Source organism: Scyliorhinus canicula, chromosome 16, assembly GCF_902713615.1.
Source record: "Scyliorhinus canicula chromosome 16, sScyCan1.1, whole genome shotgun sequence".
Taxonomy (NCBI): domain Eukaryota; kingdom Metazoa; phylum Chordata; class Chondrichthyes; order Carcharhiniformes; family Scyliorhinidae; genus Scyliorhinus; species Scyliorhinus canicula.
In genome coordinates this window covers 70,093,197-70,113,096 of record NC_052161.1, presented here as the reverse complement: position 1 = coordinate 70,113,096, position 19,900 = coordinate 70,093,197, and the positions used below count along the sequence as shown (strand labels likewise).

Sequence of the window (19,900 nt, the reverse complement as noted above, 5' to 3'; positions counted from 1 at the left end):
CAATAAAGGTAAAGGAACTTTTCGGTGTACCTGAACAGGTGCCGGAATGTGGCGACTAGGGGCTTTTCACAGTAATTTCATTGCAGTGTTAATGTAAGCCTACTTGTGACAATAATGAAGAGCATTATGATTATTAAAAGGGGGAAATAGTTATTTGGTGAAGCAGTAGCCGCCAACCTCTACCCTTGCCCCCACCCCCCTCGATTTTCTTTTCCATGGACTATTGAGGTCATCGCCCTGGCATTGAAGTATTCAATCACACAGCGTTATTTGTATCTCTGTCTCAACCTTCTGATTGTATTGCAATTGAAAGCTGATATCCTGGCCCACCATTAAATATTCATTGGCACAGAGCCATGATTAGACTGGAACACAACCTGTTTGTACACATCTTCTTTCCAGCTTACTGCTTCCAACTACTGCCAGTGCAACAAGTTGCAGTAATAGTAACCAGTAATTGTGTTTGAAAGCCTGATGACTGCATCATTGACAGAATCTAACTTGGATTCACAGAGCGGCTTAACACCTCTTCACTTGGCTGCTCAAGAGGATCGAGTGAATGTAGCAGAAGTGCTGGTTAATCAGGGAGCTGCTATTGACCCACAAACCAAGGTACCAACTTGTAGATACTTACTATTTGCTTTTCTATTGAGTTTAAAGCTGAAGTAAAGGGTATTCTGAGTGTCCTGTGGAAATATGTTAAACCATGGCAATTCTAACTTGGTTTCTTATCACCCTGATTCCATTAGTCCAGGAGGCCTTCCCGAACGGGCGCCAGAATTTGGCGACTCGGGGCTTTTCACAGTAACTTAATTGAAGCCTACTTGTAATAATAAGTTATTTTTATTATTATTATCGTTATTATTAGTTACGCGATTTCAAGTTGGAAAAGATTAACACGCCTTGAAGAAAGAAGGATATTTATACAGTGCCTTACATCACCTTCAAGATGTTCCAAAATACTTTGGAGCCGATTAAGTACTTTGGGAATGCAGTCACTATTGTGATATAGAACATAGAACATACAGTGCAGAAGGAGGCCATTCGGCCTATCGAGTTTGCACCGACCCACTTTAAGCCCTCACTTCCACCCTATCCCCGTAACCCAATAACCCCTCCTAACCTTTTTGGACACTAAGGGCAATTTAGCATAGCCAATCCACCTAGCCTGCACGTCTTTGGACTGTGGGAGGAAACCGGAGCACCCGGAGGAAGCCCACGCAGGCACGGGGAGAAAGTGCAGACTCCGCACAGGCAGTGACCCAGTGGAGATTCGAACCTGGGACCCTGGCGCTATGAAGCCACTGTACTAGCCACTGTGCCACCGTGCTGCCCTTAGGAAATGAAGTAGCTACATTAGACAAAATAAGTCCCTATAGACAGTGATAAAATTACTAGTTAATTTCTCGTGATTTTGGTTGAGGGATGAATGTTGGCCGAGTTAAGGGGTAAAACTCTCCTGTTTGTGCTATACAGTAAGTCCCTGTTTTAATTTGCGTAATTCAGTGTTGTTCAGCTTTAGCATTGTGGGCGTAATAGGGCTGCACACTAAGTATCAGTATTCCTGTTCCTCCCTCTCTTCAAACCAGGGTCGATGTAGCATTGGGTGACCTGATGGCACCATTTTGGAGCAGCTATCCCCTCCCCAACTTTCCCCACTCCACAACTCTGCCCCATCCCTAACTCCCCCCGGCCCCCCTACAGCTCTTTTTATTGGTTACAATGGGAACTCTGTGGAAGTTGTTTCACTTCAAGTTGCGCTTTTGAGAGCTGCAACTACAGCATTAAGCTGGAATCGCTATTAATTTTGTGGATCTATTTTTAAAATAACAAATAAAATCAATTTATGAGGCATCCTAAAACATTGTACAGCCATTGAAGTACTTCAGTGTAATCACTCTACTATTATAGCAAAGCCCACCTGGCAGCTGGGCAAAGAGGGCAGCTTCATCACTTTACCTCAGTTAAGGTGAACCCAGACACGGTGTTGGGGGGGGGGTGTTGATATTCTCCTGCATTTATGCTGCTTTGTCGGCCGTGCGATACTCCTTCGGCTTCAAATATAGAAATACCCTTGGGCGTTTGGGATTTGACAGAAACATTCGACCACTCGAACCAAAAAGGATCCAACACTGTAAATGCGATGCACTGCCAGTCATATTTCTGCCTGTCAGGTCTCCCAGAGAGAAAAGATAAACAATGTCTGCCTGCTTTCTGATTACAGATGGGTTACATTCCACTACATGTAGCATGTCACTATGGAAATGTGAAGATGGTCAACTTTCTGCTGCAGCATAACTCTAAAGTGAACGCCAAGACAAAGGTTGGTTCACTGCGGCTGACACCATTTACAGTTGATTTTATTCGACACCATTCCAAGATGTGTCGGCCTAACGCATCCTTCTTCTCTTTTCCTCCCTTACTACAGAACGGGTACACCCCTCTCCACCAGGCGGCCCAGCAAGGACACACCCACATCATAAACATCCTCCTGCAGCACGGTGCCTCCCCAGATGAAGTCACTGTGGTAAATAACAACTGTCGTTGGGGCAACATTTTATTCTCGTCTCCCCCCCTAAACCACCACCAACTCCCCTCAACAGCTCAACAGGTGTATTGTCAAATGACCTTAGAGTTGGTGGCAACAAAAATGGAAAATGCTGGGAAATCTAAACAGGTTGCACAGCATCAGTTTATCAGCGGAGGGAGAACAGAGCTAGCGCTTCGAGTCTGGATGGCTCTTCCTCAGGGCAGGCTTCCAGACTTGAAACATTAGGTCCATTCTCGCTCCACAGATGCTGTGCGACCTGCCGAGATTTTCCAGAATTTTCCCTTTCTGTTTCAGATTCCAGCAGCAATTTGATTTTATCTAAGAGTTGGTGGCGGTGGTGATGCATCTTAGCAGTTCACTCCTGGCTGTTGCCAAAAGTACAAAGAAAGACTTGGCATGAGTTGAAAGTTGAATTTACCGATCTTGACCAGATACAAAGGAATGATATACATCTGACTGGCAACACAGCGCCTGTCTAATTGGAGTATGGTCTATATATTGCTGGATTATATCTATGTGCCTAATATGCTTATGGTATGGTCAGTCTATCAAACAGGAAAATGCTTCATGTATAGTTGACAATCGTGCGCCCTAGAATGATCAGTAATGTGGGCACAATGTGAAAGCATTAGCATACAGGACGTCCATGCAGGAGCCATTGTTTTATCAGAATTTTATAAGTGTTGGCAGTATTTAGATGAAATGGTGTTTTTTTAACATTGATGCCCCAATACTCAATTCCAAAATGACACATCCAGTGATGTGCTCCTCGTGCAAAGCTTCACTAAAGACCCAACTCGCTATCCCGTGCACAGCGTTAGTAATGTACCGCCCTGAAACGATAGCCTCCTTTAATTTGTCCGTTGGTCCGATGTGCTATTTTTAAAATCTAAGGCTAATTCTCTTCAAATGGTGCTGGCGGATACATGCAAACTCATTCGTGTACCCCAGTGCAAAGAGCGGAAAATGGGCTTGTGTCTTGTAAATAGCGCTGATAGACACAAACAATATGGCACAGAAGGAGGCCATTTGGTCCATCATGGCTGTTCTGACTGAAAATGAGCCTCATCCCTCTTTCCAATGCTCTAGGTTGCCTGTCCCTCAAGTGCAGAGCCAAGTGTGTTTTTTAACCAAATGCAATGAGTGTTCCTGCCTCTACCACGCCACTACCACCACCCTCGAGTGGTGTGTCCCAGACCACCACCACCTTCTGAGTGAAAGACATGACTCCCCATGTCCCTCTAATCATTCTATCATTTTGTTTGAATCATTTTACTTTTGTCTAGTGGAAATAAGTCCCTCCTATCCACTCTATTCTGCCATACTCACTTGCAGAAACAAAGCAACAACAGTGACATTCACACACCTATCACCCGAGAGTTGCTCGGTGATGTGGCACCCTGATGTTTTTATTTAGCTAGTTATGTACCTCTCCTCCTCCTGTCGTCACTCATGCCTGCACTCCGTCTCATAATAGGATTATGATAGGAATGTGGATATTAGTATGTAGCCAGTGTGCTGGTGGTTAAATGTATGTTGAAGAAACTGAGCTGGAGATAAAATATAGCAGTAATGGGACAATTGCTATGCCAGCAAGGAAGGCTCTCTCTCTCTCTCTCGCGCACACTGTCTCTCTCAGATGCGCTGCCTTGCAAGCACGCTCTCACACACCATCTCACATGATCCCTCTCCCTCGTGCTCTCTTGTACGCTTACGCTCACACACAGTCTCATTTGTGCTGTCACACTTACTCTCTTGTATACTGAATCTTGCACACACACTCACGCTGCACTCTTCCTTTCTACAAGAGTCTTGCATTCACACTCTGCTATACACTCTGACATGCTCTCGTGTTCCCTTTCTCATGCTTCCTCTCATTCTTTCTCACATTCTCTCTCAGATGCCTGTTCCATCCGTACAAATCCAAGGAAGAATAGAATATGTAGAAGAAAAAAGTTAGAGGGCGGGATTTTGTGATCCTGAGACGAAGTGTTGATGCCGTCGTAAACGCCGTCACGTTTCTCGACGGCATCAACACAGCCTCAGGATCAGTAATTCTGGCCCCTACAGGGGTCCGTGCATGCGCAGTGGCACCGGCCCCGACACAACATGGTGCAGGGCAACAAGGGCCGGCGCGGAAGAAAGGAGGCCCCCAGCCAGAGAGGCCGGCCCGCCAGGCCTTCCCCGGACCCTTCCAACGGCGAGTCCCACCGGCTGAGAGCAGGTGCGAACGGCGCCGGCGGGACTCGGATTTTTTACGACAGCCGCTCGGCCCATCCCCGTTGATGCGTCAACCACGTTGGCGCCGTTTCTCGACTCTGCAGAGAATGGTGTCGGGGCGGCATGGCGTGATTCGCACCGGTCGCGGGAATTCTCCGGCCCAGCCCCGGGCTGAGAGAATCCCGCCCAAAGTTTTTCATGTATTTCTATCACAAAGAAACCATTAGGAGTTGGAGTAAAATGCGATTAACATTTCTAGCTTTGGCTTCAGACCATTCTGTGAATTGTATCAATTGACTTTTAAAGACGTGTTGTTATTTTTCAGAACTGTCATTCCTCGAAGTGAAGATCTTAATTGCATCCATTGTAATCTTATAGAAATTATCATTTTTCACTGTTGTGAGCTAATGATCTGTTCTTGCTTTCAGAACGGGAACACTGCTTTGGCCATTGCAAAGCGACTCGGTTATATCTCAGTGGTTGATACGTTGAAGGTGGTTACCGAGGAAACCTTGACAACCACAATGGTAAATTCTGTTTCAGTGTGGCCTATCACTACGTTGGTATCATAATCCTAGCGACCGTATATTTTGTTTATCCCAGAATCACAGAATTGTTACGGCACAGAAGGAGGACATTTGGCCTATTGTGTCTGCTCTGGCTCTCCAAATGAGCAATATGATTTAGTGCCATTTCCCTTCCTTTTCCCCCTTAATCCTGCACATTGTTTCTATTCAACTAACCATCCAATGCCCTCTTAAATCCTCGATTGAACCTGCCTTCACCACACTTCCAAACAGTGCATTCCAGACCCAAACCACTTGTGTGAAAATGTTTTCTCTCACATCATAGTTGCTTCTTTTGCAAATCACCTTAAATCTGTGCCCTTTAATTTGTGATCCTTTTATGAGTTGGAAAAGGTTCTCCCTATCTACTCTGTCCAGCTCCCACATGATTTTGAACATGCCTGTCAGATGACCAGCAGTTATTTTGAAGTTCTACATTGTCCTCTTCAGAATTTACAATGCTTCTAAGTTTTGTGTCATGCACAAAACTTTGAAATTGTCCCCTGCACACCAAGATATAGATCATGAATTTCTATCAGGAAAAGCAAAGAACCCAATACCATCCCTGGGGAACTCCAATACAAACCTCCAGCTTGAGAAATATCCATTGACTATTACTCTCTGCTTCCTATTATTCAGCCAATTCTGTGTCCACATTGCTATTCTCCTTTTTGTTCCATGAGCTCTAACTGTTCTCACAAGTCCGTTGTGTGGCACTGGATCGAATGCCTTCTGAAAGTCCATGTACACCACATCAACAGAATTACCCTCATCAACCCTTTCTGTTACTTCTTCAAAACATACCAGCAAGAAACACAATTTTCCCTTAAGAAATCGATGCTGGCTCTTTCTAACTGACCCTCATTTTCCATGTTTTTTTAATTTTAATTTTCATTCTAACTCTATCCCGAATAATCATTTTGAGAAGTTTCCCGCCACTGAAGTTAAACTGACCGACATGTAATTGCTGGGCTTATCCTTTTGAACGGGGCATAATGGCTGAGAGTCTTCAGTCCTTTAGGACCTCCCCTGAATCTAGGGAATACTGCAAGATCATGGTCAGCGTCCCTGCAATTTCCATTCTCACTTTCTTCAAAATCCTTGGATGCATCTCCTCCGGTCCCAGTGCCTTGTCAACTTTCAGTACAGACAGTCTGTTCAACTCTTTCTCCTTATCAATTTTGAACCATTCTAGGGACACGGTTTCCTCCTCCAACACCATGATCTGAATAGCATCTACCTGATTGGTAAAGACGAATGCCAAAATATACATTTAATACCTCCGCCATATCCCCTATCTCCATGTGCACATTCCATCAGCATCACCTTAAATGGTGCATTTGAATTGTAAGTAACAACTCTGATCTGGGGCGGGATTCTCCGACCCCACGCAGGGTCGGAGAATTGGCGGGAAGCGGCGTTATTTCCGCTCCCGCAGGTTTTCGAATTCTCCCGCCGGTAAAAAACCGGCGTTGTGCAAATCCCGCCGGCAGCCTGTGAAAACAGCTGGCGCCGGCGGGATTTCATTTTATTTGCACTGACCTTAAATCTCCGGCCCGGATGGGCCGAAGTCCCGCCGACGTGGCCACGGGTCACGTCGGCGAAAATCACAGTTGATTTAAAACGGCGTCAACCATTGATGATGGTTGACGCCGTTCAGTGTCGGGGGGTGGGTTGCGGCATGGGGGGGGGGGTGGGTTGCGGCCATCGGGGGGGTGGGTTGCGGCCATCGGGGGGGTGGGTTGCGGCCATCGGGGGGGTTGCGGCCATCGGGGGGGTTGCGGCCATCGGGGGAGTGGGTTGCGGCCATCGGGGGAGTGGGTTGCGGCCATCGGGGGAGTGGGTTGCGGCCATCGGGGGAGTGGGTTGCGGCATGGGGGGGGTTTGGGGGCAGCGGCGGGCAGAGAGGGGGGGGCGACGGATGCCCGGGGCCAACGCACCGTCGCCCCCCCCCCTCTGTACGCCGCTGCCCCTACCCTAACCACCCCCCCTCACCACCCCTACCTCCCTCTAACGCCCCTACCCCCTCCCCACCACCCCTACCCCCCTCCAACGCCGCCCCCCATCTCTCGCAATGCCGCAACCCCCCCCCCCTCAACGCCGGGTCCCCCCCCCTCAACGCCGGGTCCCCCCCCCTCAACGCCGGGTCCCCCCCCCCCCTCAACGCCGCAACCCCCCCCCTCAACGCCGCAACCCCCCCCCCCCCCTCAACGCCGCAACCCACACCCCGTCCCCCTCCCTCTGAAGGCCGGTACCCACACCCCCCCCTCTCTCCTCCTCCCCCCCTTCCTTCCTCCTCCCCCCTCCTCCCCCCCTTCCTTCCTCCTCCCCCCCTTCCTTCCTCCGTTAGTGGGGGGGGGGGTGCGGCGTTAGTGGGGGGTGGGTGCGGCGTTGGAGTGGGGTAGGGGTGGTGAAGGGGGTAGGGGTGGTGAGGGGAGGGGGTTGGGGTAGGGGCAGCGGCGTGCAGAGGAGGGGGGCGACGGATGCCCGGGGCCAACGCACCGTCGCCCCCCCTCTGCACGCAGCTGCCCCTACCCCAACCCCCTCCCTTCACCACCCCTACCCCCTTCACCACCCCTACCCCCCTCCAACGCCACACCCCCACTAACGCCGCACCCCCCCCCCCCCCCACTAACAGAGGAAGGAAGGGGGGGGGAGGAGGAAAGAGGGAGGGAGGGGGAGGAGGAAAGAAGGAGGGGGAGGGGGGGGAGGAGGAAAGAGGGAGGGGGGGGAGGAGGAAAGAGGGAGGGGGGGGAGGAGGAAAGAGGGAGGGGGGGAGGAGGAAAGAGGGAGGGGGGAGGAGGAGGAGAGAGGGAGGGGGGGAGGAGGAGAGAGGGAGGGGGGGGGAGGAGGAGAGAGGGAGGGAGGGGGGGGAGGAGGAGAGAGGGAGGGGGGAGGAGGAGAGAGGGAGGGGGGGAGGAGGAGAGAGGGGGGGGAGGGAGGTAGGGGGGGGAGGGAGGTGGGGGGGGAGGGAGGTAGGGGTGGTGGGGAGGGAGGTAGGGGTGGTGGGGAGGGAGGTAGGGGTGGTGAGGGGGGTTGAGGTAGGGGTGGTGAGGGGGGGGTTGGGGTAGGGGGCAGCGGCGTACAGAGGGGGGGGGGCGACGGTGCGTTGGCCCCGGGCATCCGTCGCCCCCCCTCTCTGCCCCCAAACCCCCCCCCCCACCAAATGCCGGAACACACCCCCCCCCCCCCAAATGCCGGAACACACCACACACCCCCCCCCCCAAAATGCCGGAACACACCACCCCCCCAAATGCCGGAACACACACCCCCCCCCAATGCCGGAACACACACACCCTCCCCCCCCCCCCCCAAATGCCGGAACACACACACCCCCCACACCCCCCCCCAAATGCTGGAACACACACACCCCCCCCCCCCCCCCCAAATGCCGGAACACCCCCCCCCAAATGCCGAGTCCCCTCCTTATTCTCCAAAAAACGCCGGGTCTCACCACTTCCGCAGCTGGTGAAACTGACGCGTATCGCGTCAGTCAGCTGCTAGCCCCTCCGGGAACGGAGAATAGCGGCCTTAAAGAAGGCCCAGACGCCGGAGTCATTAACACCGATTTTTCTCGCCGGAAACCCGCGTTACGACGGGCAACGGAGAATCCCGCCCCTGAAGTGACTTCTGATTACCTCTAAAACACTCTCTTTTTTCACAGTCTGTGACAGAAAAGCATAAACTAAACGTTCCCGAAACTATGAATGAGGTTCTGGATGTATCGGATGATGAAGGTAAAGAAAATAACATTAAACTGTTTGGGGGGGGTGGGATGGAGTGCACCTCAATTTCTCATTTTAATTTTCCCAATTGGCATCATGTACCTAGTAATTTACTCTGCACGACATTTTAAAGTCGTGTTATAACTGAAGAAAATATTTATCATTTTTGTTCCTTTATGTGGACTGGGCAGCAGGGTAGCATGGTGGTTAGCATAAATGCTTCACAGCTCCAGGGTCCCAGGTTCGATTCCCGGCTGGGTCACTGTCTGTGTGGAGTCTGCACGTCCTCCCCCTGTGTGCGTGGGTTTCCTCCGGGTGCTCCGGTTTCCTCCCACAGTCCAAAGATGTGCGGGTTAGGTGGATTGGCCATGCTAAATTGCCCGTAGTGTCCTAATAAAAGTAAGGTTAAGGGGGGGGGGGTTGTTGGGTTACGGGTATAGGGGGGATACGTGGGTTTGAGTAGGGTGATCATGGCTCGGCACAACATTGAGGGCCGAAGGGCCTGTTCTGTGCTGTACTGTTCTATGTTCTATGTTCTATGTCCATCTTTCAAGAACAGACCATACAACCACGTTTCATTAAGTCTATGTTATCATTTGGATTTTCAAACAATGACCATTGAGGTTGAAAACTGTTCACCAAAGGTCTTGTCAGGAGAATCTGAGTCCATTCCCTGGCTGGTGCTGCCTGGCTCTATAGTAATGCATCTAGTACGAGTACAATAAGGCTTCAGCACTCCTGACCTGGAAAATTAGCCATCAGCCCCACTCCCGATGTTTATTCAGTGAACACTTGCTGGCCAGTGCATGTCTATGGATGTTGAGCAAGAATGCGTGAACTCTTGATGTGATGTGTTCAACATTCAAATTGCACATCGAGACTTGTTAACCAAGCTCACACACACAAATGACAACATCTAGCAGTTACGTTGTGCCAGTAACTGTGGGGCTCTATGCTATCAGAAGCAGTGATTTCGGGGGAGGGGGAGAAAATGGGTGAGGAAAATTTTCTACAGCTTCTTGACCTTCTCAGCAGATCTCTTGATGTCACCTTCCCTCCTGATCCTTAATATGCTACTGTCCCCCATTCCCAAGTAATCCTTTTCATGCCCATATACCTCTGTCAGTAACTATCCCTGTTCCTCTTTCTTTTTCTCCATATCCCTGTTGGCCTGTGTCCTTCTTTGAGTCTTTTGCCCTCACTTTCTCTCTGTTCCTTTCTCCCCCTTTTTCTCTGTGCTCTTGTCCCTCACTTTCTCTCTGTCCCTACCTCCTCCACTGTGCTTTTGTCCCTCTTTTCCTCTGTCCCTGTCTCTTTCTCTGCGTCTTTAACTCTCTCTCTCTTTCACTGTATGCCTCTGTTTCTCTGCCCCCTCTGTTGTTTCCTCCTTTACCCTTTTTCCTGCAGTGAGCTCTTTCTGTGCGTGTGTCTCTGCTGCAGTTTCCAATTTGTCGGTGACCTTGATACCGAAGATAGTCCTTCACAACCTTATGTTTCCAGTAGCTCTTTAAGATAACTACCTGAGTTCTGTAGAGCGTCATTCACCCAATGTTAAATCCAGTTAATACTTTCTTCGTTGAACACGCTGCACTCTGTGATTTCCACACTTTCATCTTATGTTAGATAAAACAGGGTTGAAATGGTTTTGGTAATATCTGGTAATATTTGGCAATCTTTATTCAAACCACACAGTTCATAAAGCCAGCGTTCCTGAAAGTGTCAGTGAAGCTGACTATTTGTCAGATGCCGACGAAGGTATTTGTTCTTTATTACCGTGATGATTTAACAGCATAATGTTTCCCTGTTTGAAACCATTACTAACGCACTGACACCACTTCCATTCTGGCTGCCCAGGCCCTGCTTGCTGTGCTTGAAACTATGCAACCCTTAACCTGAATGTGTGGAGGGCTGGGGTCTTACTGAGTGCAAACTGGCCAGACTGCTTGTCGGTGGTGGGGGGAGAACGTTAATAATGGGAAAGCTGAAACTATGCAACCCTTAACCTGAATGTGTGGAGGGCTGGGGTCTTACTGAGTTAACTAACCTTTATATTCAAGCGGATCATTACAGTTGAATATTAACTCCCTGCTTTTTTGTGCAAGGATGTGAACAGAAAAGACTGTATGTACAGATATTCCTTTGAAATACTTTATTCTCCCAGTATCCCATTAGAGAAACTACCAGTGTTCGCTTTGCTCTTTGGAATGTTTCTCGGCTGGTGTGTTTGGAAGAATGAATTTAAACAACATGTACAAGCTCCCCTGAAACCACGTGGCATATCTCCCTTAATGTGACTACTTTGCATTGTTCAGAATTTGCTGAACTCTGGAGAGTCTGGAACTTGACTATTCCTTAAGGACTAAAGGTCATCACTGGGAGAAAACGTGGTAAAATGTGGCAAGAATACACCACCAGCAGAATGCCTCTCTGGCCTGATTGGAAGGCCTAAAACAAATCTGAATTTGGGCCTCCTTTGGCCTGACTTGGCTCCACTGGCCCATTTTAAGGAGATGAATGTTGTGCGATTAGCAGCCCTGGAAAAGGAAGCAGCAATGGGGCAGGGTAAACTGAAGAACCTCGGAGTAGAATTGGTTCAGCGACTGCTTCAATCGTTGTAATTCTTTACTTGCAAGTGGACCTTGAATAGGCATTGGGGCCTCCATGTGTATATTTAGGGAGCCTAACACCATTTTCAAACTGATTGGCAGGAACATTGGAACGGTGGTGTAACCCAATTTAGAGTCACACATCTTTCAGGCACCACTGGGACGCAGAGCCCGGCTGACCGTTGCATTTATTGTGTCCGTTTAACGCCTGTGAAACAAGCACAATGAGTTCCAATTTCCATTTTGAGATCTGCAATTAGAATCACTTGAGGGACTTCAGATGCTGAGAACAAAAAGGCTGCGTTATGCAGAAAGATTGTCCTCCATGGGATTTCACTAACTAGACCAAAGGTGGAAAGGAATTCGAGGGGGTGGGGGGTGCTGCAGGGCTACATGTTCCAGAATAACAGTGAGGAATCTGCTGGGTCTTTTGGAAGGGCAGGGTAGAGTAGGGCGCTCAGAATATTCCGAATTTTCAATACACGTCCCCATCTTCTTCAGGTACCATGTCTTATGAGGGCATTGGCACCATGGACTGCCATTTCATTGGCAAAGTGCTGCAGTGGTTTGCCATTGCCTTTTGCAGGAAGGCTGACCAGGAAACACTCCCACTCTTAACGCCCACCATCAGGCAAATTGGAAGGATTCACAGGCTGATGGTCAACCTGCTTGGCCACATCATAAACTCACCTTTCGAAGTGGGTCGGAGCTCCGGGCCCAGAAATTGGGATGTTACCACTATACCACATAACCTCCTCCTCTCCTGAGTATCTCCTAAAATAGATTAACTGCTTTTACTGAGATTCCTGAACTTCCAACTAAATTGCGGGGATATCTGTTTTGAGAATGTGCGTTTAGCAGTGAGCCACTTAGCAAACTTTAGGTGTCAGAAAGCTCGTTACTCGAGCTGCGGAGTGTGCCATTGTGCTGGAGAATGGCTCAGTGACAACATCAGCTATCTTGTTCAGGTGACAAGGTGCAGTTATTTCTCCCCATCACTGATATAGAGTGTCGTCAGGGCAATCTTCATGGGAGGGGGTGGCTTCCAAATGAAGAAGGTAAGTAAATCACTGAGGCATGCACCTGTCCACGAGTCGAAGGATCCAGATGGAAATGGGGAGAAAAAGGTTGAATGACTTAAAAGAAACCGCAGGTAATGCATGTATATATTTCTACAGTGTAGCATGTACAGAATGGGTATATGTTAACAATCTTATATGTGAAGTATTACAAATAAAGATAGGCTTAGGAAATTGTATTGTACAATTGGTTGGAATATGCGTGTACTCACAGAAGGAATTTACAGAAAGGCGTGATGACCATTGACCAACAGTGACACTTCAGAAGGGCCTCAAAATAGTAGGTCATGGTTTAAACCAGGAACAGCTCTGAATCTTCCTAATGTTGTGAGAGGTCATGGTTTCAATTCTTGAGGAAAGTGATGAGAGGCAGCCGTGAAGGAGGGGTGGCATTGGCATAAATCCTCTGCAGCCTTGACCCTTTTTAATTTATTTTTATTTTTCCAGTGAAGGGCCAATCTACCTCTCCTGCACATCTGTGGGCTGTGGAAGTGAGACCCATGCAGACACAGGGCGAATGTGCAAACTCCACATGGACAGTGACCTGGGGCCAGGATTGAATCCGGGCCCTCGGTGAGGCAGCACTGCTAACCACTGTGCCACCGTGCTGCCCTCAGGACCTTTCCTGTCTTCTCCAGCCCAGTGACCCTCCAAGAACCCTGTTTTCCACACATTTTGGGCTGTTGCACATCCCTGACTTCCTTCACCCACCATTGGCTGTTATTTCTTCGGAGCCCGAAGCTCTGGAATTGCCTCTAAACCTCTTTGCCTCTCCATCTCTCCTTTAAGACACTGTTGAAACTTACTACTTTGACCAATCAATGGTTCCCTGGTGTAATGTGACCTACTGTGGCTCGGTTTTGATGATTGACTGTCAGCTTCAAAAAAAAAAATGTTTTTTTAAAATAATCGTTTATTGTCACGAGTAGGCTTCAATGAAGTTACTGTGAAGAGCCCCTAGTCGCCACACGGTAGCATGGTGGTTAGCATAAATGCTTCACAGCTCCAGGGTCCCAGGTTCGATTCCCGGCTGGGTCACTGTCTGTGCGGAGTCTGCACGTCCTCCCCGTGTGTGCGTGGGTTTCCTCCGGGTGCTCCGGTTTCCTCCCACAGTCCAAAGATGTGTGGGTTAGGTGGATTGGCCATGCTAAATTGCCCGTAGTGTCCTAAAAAAAAAGTAAGGTTAAAGGGGGGGGTTGTTGGGTTACTGGTGTAGGGTGGATACGTGGGCTTGAGTAGGGTGATCATTGCTCGGCACAACATCGAGGGCTGAAGGGCCTGTTCTGTGCTGTACTGTTCTAATTCTAATTCTAATTCCGGCGCCTGTTCGGGGAGGCTGGTACGGGAATTGAACCGTGCTGCCGGCCTGCCTTGGTCTGCTTTAAAAGCCAGTGTGCTAAACCAGCCCCTGTATCATCTGTAGCCTTCATCATCTGTAGCTAGCCATAGTCCATGAGGGGTGTAAGTATCCCTCAATTGTAGGGCAGCATGGTGGCCTAGTGGTTAGCACAGCTGCCTCACGGTGCTGAGGTCCCAGGTTCGATCCCGGCTCTGGGTCACTATCCGTGTGGAGTTTGCACATTCTCACCGTGTCTGCGTGGGTTTTGTCCCCCACAACCCAAAAATGTGCAGAGTAGGTGGATTGGCCACACTAAATTGCCCCTTAATTGGAAAAAATAATTGGGTAATCTAAATTTATATAAAAAAAAGTATCTCTCAGTTGTTCACTGCAATTGTTCACTGTTATTCCTCCATCTGTCTAAATTCTGATGTTATCCACCCATCCAGTCCTTCTCCGACCTGGTCTGTTCTTTCCTGATGTTTCACCTTCTGTTGTTGCCAACACTAGGTTCTTATTTCACCTTTTCCGGTGATCGTACTTTCTCAATTTCCACTTTTTCATTTCAACCAAAAGCCCATGAGATGATAGAATGTTGATGTTTCACTGAACTAAATAGTTATATAAATGCACATTGTTGTAGCCACTGTTCTATTTTCAGGCACATCAATAGGCATGGAACAAAGTTAGCCACATATTGCTGAAGTTGTAGCACAGGAAACAGTTCCAAAATTCAACTTAGGAGCTGCACAGTATATAGAAGGCATACCACAAGGCAGTGACACTCATTGTGTATACAGGAGCAGCTGGTTGGCTTGGGAATGCCCTCACCACATCTTGTCATCATGCCATTCTCAACAAGTGCCACCTGTGAAACCCCTCGGCTCCAAGTGATCCTAGCAAAGGATCGCTTGAGTACTGTCACTGGAGGCTGGGACTGGATGTAGCACCACCCTTACAGACAGCAACCTCATCAGTGCACATTGTTGGGCACTCCCTCGACTGATTTAATGGGCATTTTGACAAATACATGAATAGGATGGGAATAGAGCGATACGGAACCCGGAAGTGTAGACAATTTTAGTTTAGACGGGCAGCATGATCGGCACAGGCTTGGAGGGCCGAAGGGCCTGTTCCTGTGCTGTACTTTTCTTTGTTCTTTGTTCTTGATGTCCATGGGAGACCTCTGGATAACACATAAGACTGCTCCCTGAACCTCCATAGGATATCAAAGGCGGCCAAGAAGGCCAAATGTGAGATAGAGCACAGGTCTCTGTTGTAGTAGTGTGATCTTTCAGGCGACATACTGTGTGTCTCGGGGCTCAACTGCAGAACGTCCACCGCCTTCTCCACGATGGACCACAGTTCCAATAAGGGACTGTGCATGGCTGCATGGATGTGGGGAATGAAACCCTCACAGCTGCCAGATCTTGTAGGGTGCTGTGCCCTCTACCAAGTGACTCCAAAAGACAATGGTGCTTAGATAGCAACCTTATTCCGAGTAACCTAGTTCACCAGACTGGATGGCAAGATTGCTGTATGAGGATAGATTGAGTTGACTGGGCCTGTATTCACTGGGGTTTAGATGAATGAGCGGGGAATTTATTGAAACATAAACTTCTGCTTGGCTGGGCAGGCTAGGTGCAGGGATGATATTCCTCCTGGTGGAGGGTTCCTCTTCAAGACTTTACAGCCTCTGGTTATGGGGGAGGCCATTTAGGACTGAGATGAGGAGAAATGTCATCACTCTGAGGGTGGTGAACCTGTGGAATTCTCTACTGCAGAAGGCTGTGGAGGCCAAGCCAGTGAATATATATTACAGAAGGAAATCAATAGTTTTCTAGACATCAAAGGCATCAAGTGGTATGGGGAGAGCGCTGGGGCATGGTGCTTGAGATAGAAGAAGATCAGCAATGATTATATAAATTGACGAAGCAGGTTGAAGGGCCGAATGGTTGTTTCCTCCTATTTTCTATTTTTCAAGCTTGTATAGAGTCCTGCGAGGTCTGAATAATGTAATCTGAAACTAAGGGATTGCGGTGAGGTAAATGACCAACTTGAAGCTTCTTGAAGCTGCAATAGTCACTCATGCACACTCATGATTTGCTTGGTGCACCCTCCTCTCTAGGTTGGTTGTACCTACACTGATACCTCAAAGTGCTGGCTTCTTCTAAAGCCCTGAACACAATAATTGGTTCTCTTTTTTTTTCATTTCTTCGTGGGATGTGAACTTCGCAGGCTAGGCCAGCATTTGTTCCCAATCCCTTATTCCCCTTGCAAAGCTGTTGGTGAGCCACTACCTTGCACTGCCGCAGAGCATGTGGTGTAGGTGCACCCACAGTGCTGTTAGTGAGGGACTTCAGGATTCTGGGACCCTTACTGTTTGTGTCATATTAAAGATTGGGACATGGGATAATTTGCAGACAACACAAAGATTGGCCGAGTGTTGGACAGTGTAGACAACAGCTATAATCTCCAAAACGATATAGATGGATTGGTGGAGTGGGCAATAAAGTGGCAGATGGAATTTAACACAGAGAAGTGCGAGGTCATGCATTTAGGGAGGTCAAACAGTTTCTCGGGAGCAAACAATAAATGGTAATATACTAAGGCGGTAGATGAAGTGAAATAGTTCAAGTAGACAAGGTTGTGAAGAAAGCATATGGAATGCTCTCCATTAAATGATTGGCAGAGGTATAGAATACAAAAGTGAGGATATAATGTTGGAATTATATAAAACACTAGTGAGGCCACAACTGGAGTATTGTGTGTAGTTCTGGTGGCTACATTACAGAAGGACATTACTGCTTTGAAGAGAGTGCAGAGGAGGTTTGCAAGAATGTTGCCAGGGCTAGAAAAGTGTAGCTACGAGGAGAGATTTAATAGGTTGGGGTTATTTTTCTTGAAACAAAAAAGGCCGAGGAGTGACTTAATTGAGGTGTACAAAATTATGAGGGGAAGAGATAGGGTGGACAGGATAAAATTGCTTCCCTTGTTGGGGAATTCTAGAACCAGGGGGCATAGACTCAAGATAAGTGGCAGAAGTTGTAGAGGGGACATGAGGAAGACCATTTTTATGCAGGGTTAGTGGGAGTCTGGAATTCGCTGCACGAGTTGGTGGTGGAGGCAGAAGCCCTAATCTCTTTCTAGAAGTACCTGGATATGCACCTTAAGTGCTCAAAGCTACAGGGCTATTGGCCAGGTGCAGGAAGGCGGGATTAGAAAGGGCACCTGGGTGTCCTCAGGCAGGCATGGACAAGATGGGCCGAATGGCCTTCTTCTGTGATGTCACTTTTCTATGATTCTAATAGTGCAAGAACGTTAATATAGCTGCAAGTCAGGATTGTGTGTGGCTTTGAGGAGAACTTGCAGGTGGTGGTGTTCCCAGGTTTCTGATGCTCTTTGCCTTCTAGGTGGTAGAGATTGTGTTTGGAAAGTGCTGTCGAAGATGCCATGGTGAGTTGCTTCAGAGCATCTTGTAGATGGTACACACTGCTGCCACTGTGCGTCGGTGGTGGAGGGAGTGAATATTTAAGGTGATGGATGGGGTGCCAATCATGTGGGCTGCTTTGATGGTGTCGAGCTTGTTGGGTGTTGGAGCTGCAGTTGTCCATGCAAGTGGAGAGTATTCCAAGATACTCCTTGTCAATGGCAGGATAGGATTTGGGGAGTCAGAAGTTGGAGTTACCAAAGAATTCCCAGCTTGGCACCTTCTCTCGTGGTCACCATATTTATATTGTGATCCAGTTAAGTTTCTGGTCAGTGGTAGCCACCCCTCCCCTTCCAGTGACTGGAAATGATAGTAATGCCATTGAATGTCAAGGGGAGATGATTAGATTCACTCTTGTTGAAGTTGGTATTTTTTTGGCACTTGTGGGATGTGAATTTTACTTGCTGCTTCTCAGCCCAAGCCTGAATGTTGTCCACAAGCTTTGTTGTGGACCTGCATGTTGAACAGCGAAATAAATTGTACGGAGGTCTGACTGATTTTCTTCACATGTCAACATGGAATTGGTCCAGGTATACTTTGCCCATCTGTTTGATAATGTGAAGTACCTCTTGGCAAACCTTTTTAAGCAACAAAATGCTGCTCTCCACATGTTGCTATCTACAGTTGCACAGCAGTCACGGTGGCTGGAGTAAACTCTCGGAAACTCCAGAGGATGCCTTAAACTCCAAAAAGGGGGGATCTCCATCCTTTGCTGCAACAAAGGCAAGAGAGTAACACGGTGGCCAAAAAAATAACTGATTGTTGTAAAAACCCATCTGGCTCACTAATGCGCTTTAGGGAAGGACATCTGCCATCCTTACCTGGTCTGGCCTACATGTGACTCCAGACCCACAGCCATGTGATTAATTCCTCACTGCTCTCCGAAATCCCAGCCAGTGACTCAGTTCGAGGGCAATTCGGGATGGGCAACAAATTCTAGCCTCACCAGAGACACCAGCATCCCATGAAAGAATAAATAGCAATAGCACAAGCTCCACGCCTACAAGCCATGCAGGTTTCCTTGTGTGGCCCACAATTCTGGCCTGGTGTGGAAAATGACTCAACTCTCCACAAAGTGAGCAGAGAAAGAGATCAAACTCCTGAGATGTCCCTAATTGTGGCATTAAAGTCAGCGAGGAGAAAGCAGTAATTTTCTTTTTTTTTTTAAAAACATACAATTATATTACACCATTTGTTCGGTGATGATATGCCAAAGAGCTTTGCAGCCGATGGAATATTTCTATCATCAGTGTTGTGATATGGGAAGCTCACAGCAGCGCATTTGTGCACAAGTTCCCACAGCAGCAAATGATATATGACCAGATAATTGATTTTACTGGTGTTGTCTGTAAATATTGTGCAAATATTGGCCAGGATACTGGGCAGACCTCCCGTGCACTTGTCTGAATGGTGACATGGGACCTTCGATGCCCACCGTAGAGGGCAAATAGGGCACCAGTTTAATGTCTCATCTGAAAGACAACACCTCTGACAGTGCAGCACACACCCCAATACCGAAACCAAGTGTCAGCTAAAATTACATGCTCAATTTTCCGGAGTGGGACTTGAACCCATGACCTTCTGACTCAAAGGCACGAGTGCTATGATTGAGTCATGGTTGACACAATGGCTGTTGTCTCTGGACTGTCTGACAGTTTTTGATGAATTGAGAGGTAGAACAGATTTGCAACCTCTTGAGCTTCCAGCTGCACAGATTCTGGCGCCATGCTGGACCTGGGAGGCTGATCCATTCACCCTGACTGCAGATACAGGTTGACCTACCTTCTTTTAAGTCTCTGTCGACTTTGATTGTCAGCCGTGGCTCAGTTGGCAGCACCATCACCTCTGGAAAAAAAGGCCCAGATTCAGGTCCCACCCCAGGGCTTGAGCACAAAAATTAAGTTTGACACTGCAGTGCAATCCAGGGGAAGTTGGATGCAAATTCTTTCTCTGGTTACGCTGAGGTCCCACCTGGGGTGAATATAAAAAATCCCAGGAAATTATTTTGTAGAAGACCAGGGGAGTTATCCCTGGAACCTTGGCCAATATTTATCCTGGACAACATTTATCCCTCAGTCAACATGATAGAAACAGATGAGCTGGTCGTTATCGCGTTGCTGTCTGCGGGAGGCTGTCCTATACAAAATGGCTGCCATATTTCGTAAGTTACAACAGGGTCCACATTGAAAAGCAATTTTCATTGGCCGTAAAGCGCTATGACATGTCCAGTGATCATGAAAGCCCTAATGCAAAAATGCATTAATTGCAGGAATTTGTTGTATTTCTGTTTCCTGCAGTTAGTCAGTTGCCTTTTGAGACCATTA

At 48.1% G+C, this 19,900-nt stretch overlaps 1 protein-coding gene across 43 annotated transcripts in view; it reads left to right on the top strand.

Annotated features, from left to right (window-relative positions):
* The window catches only part of ank3b (ankyrin 3b), an 888,954-nt gene that overhangs the window by 707,492 nt on the left and 161,562 nt on the right, over positions 1–19,900 (top strand). For 35 of the 43 annotated variants that reach the window (XM_038773874.1, XM_038773871.1, XM_038773899.1 and 32 more), the window contains 6 exons: positions 514–612; positions 2,225–2,323; positions 2,429–2,527; positions 5,200–5,298; positions 9,002–9,074; positions 10,755–10,817. In XM_038773874.1, coding sequence (XP_038629802.1) covers positions 514–612; positions 2,225–2,323; positions 2,429–2,527; positions 5,200–5,298; positions 9,002–9,074; positions 10,755–10,817 — 532 coding nt within the window. The remainder of the gene's footprint in view (positions 1–513; positions 613–2,224; positions 2,324–2,428; positions 2,528–5,199; positions 5,299–9,001; positions 9,075–10,754; positions 10,818–19,900) is intronic. The other 8 variants (XM_038773875.1, XM_038773888.1, XM_038773872.1 and 5 more) reach the window with 1 other exon arrangement.